We start from the raw sequence: 9257 nt of genomic DNA, 5'->3' as shown, positions 1-9257 counted from the left end.
TAGTGTGTGCCTGACCTAAGTGTGTCTTAGCAACAGATAATGAACGACTAAACATATTCATTTTATCTCTAAGCAATTAATGATTACTGGCGGAACTATTAGTAACCACTGGTTTCCTTGCTATCGAGACCACCTCCTCGGGAAACTCCATTGCGGGACCACCCAAACAACGCCTGTCCGTCGGCTACAACAAAGGGGTTGACCAACGCGAAACTATGGTTTGCCAACAAGTCTTTAGGCTGACCAACACTAACAAGGAGCAAGTAGTGGCTATGTAGTAATAAAATTCCTAGTAACTTCTTAATTGCAAAGAAATAAAACTCATACACCTACCATCCATGGCTCTGATACCATTAAAAAGTCATTGGTGAATTGAAAACCAAAGTTGAGGTATGTAGACTTTGTTATATAATATTATACCTAAACCTATAAGTGCTTATTCTAAATCCCTAATTCTTATAATCATTAACCTTTGACAAACAATTGTTCATAACATGTCAACAGGGTGTTTTTTTTTTTTTTTTTTTGGGTTGAAAAAAAAGGTAGAAATTTTAGTACCAAGAAATCTGTATGAATAGCAGCAGGGGTGATGTCCCTGCTCTGAAAACTTGCAAACAAACCAATAACATGTCAATAATATTAAAGCAAAAGTTACATAATAATAGGGCATATATATATACATATTATAATCCAAATAATTACATCCCGACTCGTAAGAAAGAAACAGTTAGGAATGAGAGAATCACTCATCCAAAAGGAGGAGAGAATGTCATATTATTAGTAGTGATAATTAGCATCACATAAACTGTACAAGTAGTACATAATTATTTTTCATGGATCATGGCTTGTCCTTCTGGGTATAGATATAATCGAGATGGGCAGCCAGGGTCCTCCTCTCTAAGCACTCATCCTTCGAAAGTCCATGTATGTGACAGCTCTCAATCAATGCTTCAAGACTATTACGTGCCGCCGCAACCTATTAAGAAAAAAAGAAAAAAAAATACAGAGCACCCATGAATCAAAACTCGTAAAACCCAATACAAATTCTATTTATTAAGAGACTCAAAATGTGAGAAACATGTAAACAAATTGGACCAACCTCATTTTGGGATGTGGTTTCATCTATGTTCGATTTTGGGTCTGGACGAGCAGCATAGGTGAGAGTCGTGGAGCAGAGAACAAGGGATAACATAAACAGGGTAGCGAAAATCTTGGCCATCTTTGGCTTTCGATAAGACTGTAGTATGTGGAAAATGTATGGCTTTCAATAGAATGTGCCTTTGGGAGGGACAAGGAGAATAGAGGGTGTGATACTGAATTTATAGAAGAGATTAGAGGTGGCCCAAGATAGGCAGTGTGTGATAGTGTGGAAGGACAGGGAGACTTTTTTTTTTTTTTTTTTTTAATAACAATATGGCAGAATATTAGGGGCCAAAAACTCTAATTTTATATAAGATACGAATATAGTAATATACTTCCTTCTGGATACGAATATGTTAAAATACTTCCTTCTGGAAGAAAAAAAAAAGAAAAAAGAAAAAAGAAAAAAGAAAAAAAAGATACGGGGTATACTTCAATTAAGGGAGAAAAGTCAAAGACTTAATAACCACTGAAATTTAACAGGAAAACAAACTCAGAAACTTTTGGCTGAAGTCCCTCGTTGATAACGCTAGGAATATGTTTTGTTTGCCTGATGGATATGGGATGAACTGTACGTAATCAATTACCAGCTGATTGATATCTCTAAGAGGTTATTTGGAGTTTTGGACAAAAAAAATAGTAAAAATTTAACTTGTGTATTAAGAATATAGAGAATATATAATTCAACTATGTTATTTTTAAAATATTAAACTAACAAAAAGTTATTAAGTGAGGTAGAAGAGTTCTAAATAAAACTTGATTTTAATCTTCTTTATATAAATACACTCATTCCATAGGAGTGGGTTAGACAAATTTGAGCTCACCTCTTCGAGGAAGCCAAAGGTACAACTAGGCTAAAAAAACCTTTATTCTTCATATAATTTTACGGTCATGATCCTAAAAGCGGTAAAAATAAAATGTAGGGACTAAAATGGGAATAGCTTGAAAATGTAGGGACTAAAATGTGCTTTCCGCTTGATAAAATTCCTTAAATTGATGTATATCATCTAAAAATGGCTAAGTGATAAAATTCCTTACATGGATGTAAATCACCTGAAAAGACAAGCTAAGTGGTATGACCCCTAAAAGGATATGGATCACTTCGACGAGGCTAAGGGAGGTAGACCATATGGCAAAGGTCAAACAAAAAACAAAAAGTTCACGTAGCAATTAATAGAAGACGATTATCATAGCCTGAGCAACTTCGTCAGTCTCCTTTTCTTTATGGACTTAAAGTCGAAGTTCTCCAAATCAACCCCCGGACCATGCTTCACCAAGTACCTCCTCAACAGTTCAAACCCTTTGTAGTACTAGCTGAACAAAACAGTATTGTATTCTTCAGTGAGCTGGAACACTTGGACGGCCATGGCAGCCACGGTCTTGATCTTCTGATTGGCCGACTAAAGCCGCTTGTCCTTCTGCACCATTAATAACTTCTTGGTTAGAGCTTTAACTTTCCCTTTCCACAAAATGCAATCACTTGACGAACAACAATGGAAAACATCAAGTCTTCCCTAAAGCCTCATCGTTAAAACAACAAATGGCGAGGCCAAGGTAATATAAACACTTTAGCATTAAAATTTAATTGATAGAATGAAATTGTGCAATCAACGGATGATAAAAATTCTTCACGCAAGAATATAAATCTTGGAAGAATAACATTATCCATATATCAAAATTCTTCAAGCTACAAAATAATGATGAAGGGATCCAAAGAGGACACTAAAACCTCACACATGTCATCCAAAGAAATCAGCTCACTTTCAAGCTATGATCCCTCGAATGTCTAAAAAGACCTTCAAAAGGTAGATACTAAGATGTTGTCATAGAAATACTAACATTCCTGAAGAAGAAAGTAGTTGAAAATAAAGAAGCCTAAATATAAATAAGTCAAGAATATTCCCCAAGCCTAACCAGCATAAAGCAAAATCAGACTTGAGAATGGGGGGCAACTGATGAGTCCAGAAAAATCATTAAGGTCGTTCATTAATATGGACGACCTTGCATCATTAGTAGGCCATCAAAGATAACCTCAATACATTCAATAACGACCATCAAATGTCTTAAACTCTCATCAAGACAAAGAATGTTACAATCGAGGTAATAATCACCCTAATTTATGTACAACGGCTACATAAGTCACCTATAAAAGGGACAATCTGTCTCATTAACTAAGGTACGTAAAAAAACCACTACAACACACTACCTATATATGAAATATCTGGGATGATACTAACTTAAGCATCAGAGGCTCCCCCATCGGGAATAATCCGGTGGTTTCTTCGATCAACTCTCTTTATCTTGCAGGTCCTACAAGATCGCCTAAAGCTTCGGATTGGACGAGTGATCCAACTAACGATTTTGGCATCATCAAAAATCATATTTATTAGGCAGTGGCAAGGTGCTTAAGAATGCATCATGTGATCACAAAGCTTTAGCCTTTGATGCAATGTTAGAAACTCCCAATATATAGTAAAGTTTGGGTTCTAGTTTGCTCAACTGGTAAAATCTCTGATAGTTGAATAAAAAATTTAGGGTTCAATCCCCGTCTACACCAAAAGCATATTGGTGTCTTGGTCTGATGATAACTCTTCTAATGATAAAGAGTTATCATCAGAAGCGGACGTCATAGGTTAAAAAAAAAAAACTCCAATATATGAAAAGTGAGCTTCAAATGGCCTCGTTTGTATGCATCACATTATAGCATTTGAATTTAGTTCACTTAAAAATTCAAAATACGACCCATTGTTTTACCAGAAAGGCTTTTTTGGATTTGGGAAATACTTGTCATGATAGCATCATTTTTAGCCGCTTTCACTTTTTTTTTTTTGATAGCAAAATAACTGGAATCTCATTGCCAAATAGAAAAGAGAGTACAACAAAGCCAAAAGAAAAGCTCAACACAGAACAAACTACACACCATCTTCCTGAATAACGTGAACCACCATAGGAGGACAAACTCCCATCTAGACATGAAACTCTTCCTTCTCCCTCGCATACTTCGAAAGCTAATGAGTTGCCCTATTGTAATCTCTTTTCACATGCTTGATATTCCAACTACTAAACGAAGACAACAAACTACGAATCCCCTGATACACATGACCAAGACAACCATTTGTTTCATCTGCTGTGACACTAGTAACAGCTGTTAATGCATCAAATTCCAAGATGATATGAGATAGCTTTTGCTCTTTGGCAAGAATTAGACCACACTCCATAGCTAGCGCTTCAACTTCCTCCACCGAAAATTGACCCTGAAGATATTTATAGCAAGCAACATGAACATTACCAGCTACATCCCTTATAACTACTCCCACACTTGAGTTCTTTTCATTTTCAAATGTGACAACATCAACATTGATCTTGAAAAATCCTAGAGAAGGCGCTGTCCACTTCCCTTCCCTTCTGATCAGGATACTGACTTGAGGCCTCATGCACTATTTTATTCCTATTATACCATATTGCCCATGCAACCCCAAAGAAAACCTTCAAGTCATGGGATGTACCCGATTCAACAATTTTCAAAGTAATATCTATAATATCCATATTTCCATTCAACAAATTAACAGGACTATCTACCCAACAACTCCACACTTTCCTAGCCGCTTCACACTTAACAAAAACATGGAAATTCGATTTAGGCTCTTTCCCACAAGCTGGACAAATATCACAAAGATTAACACCCCTTCTTTGCAAGTTCACAAAAGTAGGAAGAGCATTCATACACATTTTCCAAGCAAAGATACGTACCTTGGGAGGAATGTTTAAGTGCCATAGTTTCTTCCAAAGAGGACTCCTAGAATCACTCGAAGAACTTTCACCTTCCTCCATTGTATCTAGCACCCCAACCGCAATATAATAAGCACTTTTTACATTGAATTCTCCCCTTTTATTACCCACCCATATGATTTGGTCTTCTGGAAGGCTGTGGTTGAGGGGAATATTCAGGATAGTCTTTGCTTCAAAAGGCAAGAACAAAGATCTTACTACATCACTTTTCCACCTCTTCGTGTCTCTATCAATCAGCGCCGAGACCCTAGGATAATCATTAAAATGCTTTTGGAGGGGGGGAGGGGGGAGATTACTTTGTATGTTATTGGAGTAGATAGCCACTTATCCTCCCAAATATGAATTCTATTGCCATTGCCAACTCGCCACCGGGTACCTCTTTTCACAACTTCTAGCCCATTGAAGATGCTCCTCCAAGTATAGGAAGGATTGGATCCAAGTTTTGCTTTAAACACATCACCATGTGGATAATATCTCGCTTTATAGATTTAGGCCACCAGAGAGTTAGGATTCGAAATCAACCTCTAACCTTGCTTAGCTAGCATAGCAAGGTTGAAAGCTTGTAAATTTCTGAACCCCATTCCTCCATTCAGCTTGGACTTACACATTTTCTTCCAGCTAACCCAAGCAATTTTTGATTCTTGACCCCTTTGACCCCACCAAAACTTTCTCATCATTTCTTCAATCTCATCACAAAGACTCTTTGGGATCTGGAAGCAACTCATAGTGTATGTTGGAATTGCTTGAGCAACAGCTTTAATAAGGATCTCTTGGCCACCCACTGATAGCATTTTCTCCTTCCACCTCGATAATTTTTTCTCCACCCTCTCTTTGATTTCTGCAAATATTTCAACTTTTGACTTGCCAATGATTGAGGGTAAGCCAAGGTATTTTTTATGTTGGGTATCTTGCATTGGACCCAACATATTCAGCACTTCACATCTTCTATCATCCGAGGTATTGTTACTGAAAAAGACTGAAGATTTATCCACATTGATTTTCTGACCCGATGCAGCTTTATATAGCTGGAGAATATCAATAAGATTTTGGCATTCTTGACTATTTACTTTGCAAAACAATAGACTATCATCTACAAAAAACAGATGTGTGATCTTGGGACAGCCTCTACATATTGATACTCCACTAATTCTTTGATTCCTGACAGCATTATTAATAAGGGAGGAAAAACCATCTGCACACAATAGAAACATATAAGGTGAAATTGGGTCTCCGCCTTGTAGGAATAATTCTAACATAAGCAACACCGTTAACAAGGATATAATAATATACAGAAGTGATGCAATGCATGATCGACTTTATCCATTTTTCATGGAAGCCCATTTTTTCCATCACTTGTTTAATAAAACCCCACTCCACTCTATTATATGCTTTACTCATATCCAACTTTATTGCCATAACACCCTCCCTTCCATCCTTCTTATGTTCTAAATAGTGCATAAGTTCAAAAGCTGCAAGCACATTATCAATAATTAGTCTCCCAGAAAGAAACACACTTTGATTTTCTGATATAATCTAAGGAAGGATTATTTTAAGACGATTGGCTAACAGTTTTGATATGAGTTTATAAACAACATTACAAAAACTAATAGGTCTAAAGTCTGTCATTTTTGTGGGGTTTTTTATTTTTGGCACCAGAGTGATGTTTGTTCTATTAATCTCTACTATAGACATATTAGAGTTAAGCACATTTAAGACCATGCATATGACATCATTACCAACAATACCCCAATATTTTTGAAAGAAAATAGCAGACATACCATTCGAACCTGGGGCTTTTGTTGGATGCATCTGTTTTAGAGCTACCTCAACTTCCTCCCTTGTGAACTCTTGAATAAGAAGTTGATTCATATCCTCAGTGACTCTAGTTGGGATAGTATCAAGGACTTCCGAAATACGAGTTGGATAAGAAGTGGAATACAGATTCTTAAAATATGACATAGCCACCTCTACAATACCATCAATAGAATCGTGCCAATTTCCATTTTCATCCATAATACTGTTGATAGTATTTCTCCTTCTCTTATCTGAAGCCCTAGTGTGGAAGTATTTCGTATTTTGATCCCCAAGGCCTAACCATTGCACCTTCGATCTCTAATGGCACATAATTTCTTCACTATTCAATAACTCACTAATCTCCTTTCTTATCATATTGATCTCACTGCCCAAGCTGCCATCTTTATCTCTATAGACCAGAGTACTAAGAGTCTCCCTTTTCTTCTGAATTTGCCCAAACACCATTTTGTTCCATCTAGAGAGATTTTCAGCACAACAACTCAATCTAGCAGCTATCCCAATAGGAGAATTTAATTCTTGGCTGCCATCCTAGATTTCTTGGATAATATCTTTGCATTCCTCCCTTCTTGTCCACATAGCTTCGAGTTGAAATCTACATCGATTGGGATACTTCTAAACAATAGTAGCATCAGATATAAGCAAAGCACAGTGGTCAGATGTGGATTCTACCAAATGATGCACTTTTATATCTTTGTAATGATCAACCCAATCAAGAGTAGCCAAAGCTCGATCCAATCTTAAGTACATTCTACTCTCACCCTCTTGCATATTACACCAAGTAAACTCAGGACCACAGTAACCAAGATCCTTGAACCTACAATGGTGTATTGCTTCTCTAAAATCATCCATCTGTTTTTGAGACCTTTGCACCCCACCCAATTTCTCTTCCACCGACACAATTTCATTAAAATCACCAAAGCATAGCTAGGGTAGTTAATACTTTTGGCTAAGGCTTCTTAAAAGATCCCACGATTCCTTTCTATGATGAGTTTCAGGATTCCCATAGAAACCAGTGATGCGCCACTTAAAACTTGATTCCAAGTCAATCACAATTGCATCAATGTAATTTCCTGAATAACCTTGAACTTCCACTTTTATGTCCCTACTCTATAACATAGCTAATCCCCCACTCCTCCCCACACTAGGAACAATTAGACCATTCAACAAACCAATTTTAAATTTCTTTTTTTCCATCTAATATTTCTTCATCTTTGTCTCCATCAGGAAGACAATTTTGGGCTTCCAACGTTGCACGAGTTTGCACAACACTCGAACTGACCAGTGGTTCCCAAGCCCCTGACAGTTCCATCCTAATGTAATCATTGGTCCAGGCGGTGCTGCTCAGTAGTCATCGCTGTTTCAACAAAAGAATTAACCCCTCCTTCATGTTTCTCCTCACAAAAACGTTTTTGAACTCTATCATCACAAATAAACAACATTTCATCATTAATTTTTCTTTTTTTACTTACCTCTCGGGCTTGCTCAGACTTCTCAACACTTTGGGCCTTTCCTTTTTCCCTTGCCATGCTTTTAATTTTACCTCTAACTGCTTTTTTACACAACCGGCCTGGGCCTTGTAGCTGTCTGCACCGTTCCTCACATGAGCTTTCTTTTTCTTTTAGCCTTAAAGGGCTAAAAACATCAGCTTCTCTTATAACCGGCCCACATTCCCTTTCCTCACTTAAGCCTCCTTTTCCTTTTGGCCCTATTAGGCTTAACATTTCAGCCTCTTTAATAGCCAGCCCACACCGCTTTTCAACTACTTCCTGACTCACCTCATTCCCATGCAATTCATTCCTAACTACACCAGTTCTAGCACCATTTTGCTCCCCACGTGTTGTCCTTTCTAGCCCCTTACCCAAAGCTTCTGGTACACTATCTTCCCATCTAATCTGCCTTCCCATTTTCCTATGAGTTGACGTGACAGAACCTTCCACCATGCCCAAGGGAGTTGCATCCATCATGACAGTCGAGCCACTCACTTCATCAGCTCCACCGGCCACCACCACAACAAGCAAGCTCCTCCTTACAGCTCCGGTCTCTTCACTAGCCCTGCCATCCACCCACCATAGATGGCGAGCTCCCTTTTTTAGCCTCCGATAACATCTTCAACTTATCCTTATCACCTCCATTTTTTATAACTCCAACAGCCTTCAACCATTCACCATATTGCCTCCCTAACCGTTGCTCCATTGGACTTGCTTGGCAATGCTTTTCATCATGCCCAAGAATGCCACAAATATAACAAAAATTAGGGAGTCTCTCATACCTAAAATCAACCCAATATCTTCCACCTTCTTCATTCTTAACATACCTCCCCCTACGGAGAGGTTTATCAATCGGAACCTCCACCCGCATTCTTAAAAACTTAGCTTGATCCACTTGCATAGCCCGCTTGTCAACTTCTAGCACCCTTCCAATCTTACTACCAATATCCTTCCCAATTTCTTCAGTCATATTCTCAAATGGTAAGTCCCAAATCTGCACCCAGAAAGGAGAGTGGGAGAAACTGA

The 9257-nt window shown here is 37.9% G+C and overlaps 2 protein-coding genes across 2 annotated transcripts; both read right to left on the bottom strand.

The window, feature by feature from the left end:
* Positions 1-734: 734 nt before the first annotated feature.
* Positions 735-1308, bottom strand: LOC115950920 (phytosulfokines 3-like). Its single transcript, XM_031068196.1, has 2 exons — positions 1100-1308; positions 735-976 (listed from the first exon to the last, which is right to left on the bottom strand). Exons 1-2 carry the CDS (start codon positions 1217-1219, stop codon positions 839-841), a joined length of 258 nt encoding a protein of 85 aa, XP_030924056.1. The 5' UTR covers positions 1220-1308; the 3' UTR covers positions 735-838.
* A 2840-nt stretch (positions 1309-4148) lies between these two features.
* Positions 4149-6942, bottom strand: LOC115950262. The gene is made up of 5 exons (XM_031067488.1): positions 6708-6942; positions 6297-6398; positions 5459-6178; positions 4534-5099; positions 4149-4394 (listed from the first exon to the last, which is right to left on the bottom strand). The coding sequence occupies exons 1-5, from the start codon at positions 6940-6942 to the stop codon at positions 4149-4151; spliced, it is 1869 nt and encodes a 622-aa protein (XP_030923348.1).
* Between the last annotated feature and the right edge of the window lie 2315 nt (positions 6943-9257).

This window comes from Quercus lobata, chromosome 6, assembly GCF_001633185.2.
Source record: "Quercus lobata isolate SW786 chromosome 6, ValleyOak3.0 Primary Assembly, whole genome shotgun sequence".
In the NCBI taxonomy this organism is placed as follows: Eukaryota; Viridiplantae; Streptophyta; class Magnoliopsida; order Fagales; family Fagaceae; genus Quercus; species Quercus lobata.
Note: the sequence above shows the minus strand (reverse complement) of the source record. Positions and strands in the feature narration are given on the sequence as shown.

Coding starts and splice junctions, on each gene's coding strand:
- LOC115950920 (XM_031068196.1), bottom strand. CDS start 1,219: ATGGCCAAGATTTTCGCTACCCTGTTTATGTTATCCCTTGTTCTCTGC. Junction 977..1,099: donor AAACCACATCCCAAAATGAG/GTTGGTCCAATT, acceptor TTTTCTTAATAG/GTTGCGGCGGCACGTAATAG.
- LOC115950262 (XM_031067488.1), bottom strand. CDS start 6,942: ATGGATGAAAATGGAAATTGGCACGATTCTATTGATGGTATTGTAGAG. Junction 5,100..5,458: donor TGCTATGCTAGCTAAGCAAG/GTTAGAGGTTGA, acceptor TGCCTTTTGAAG/CAAAGACTATCCTGAATATT. Junction 4,395..4,533: donor CTGATCAGAAGGGAAGGGAA/GTGGACAGCGCC, acceptor AAATATCTTCAG/GGTCAATTTTCGGTGGAGGA.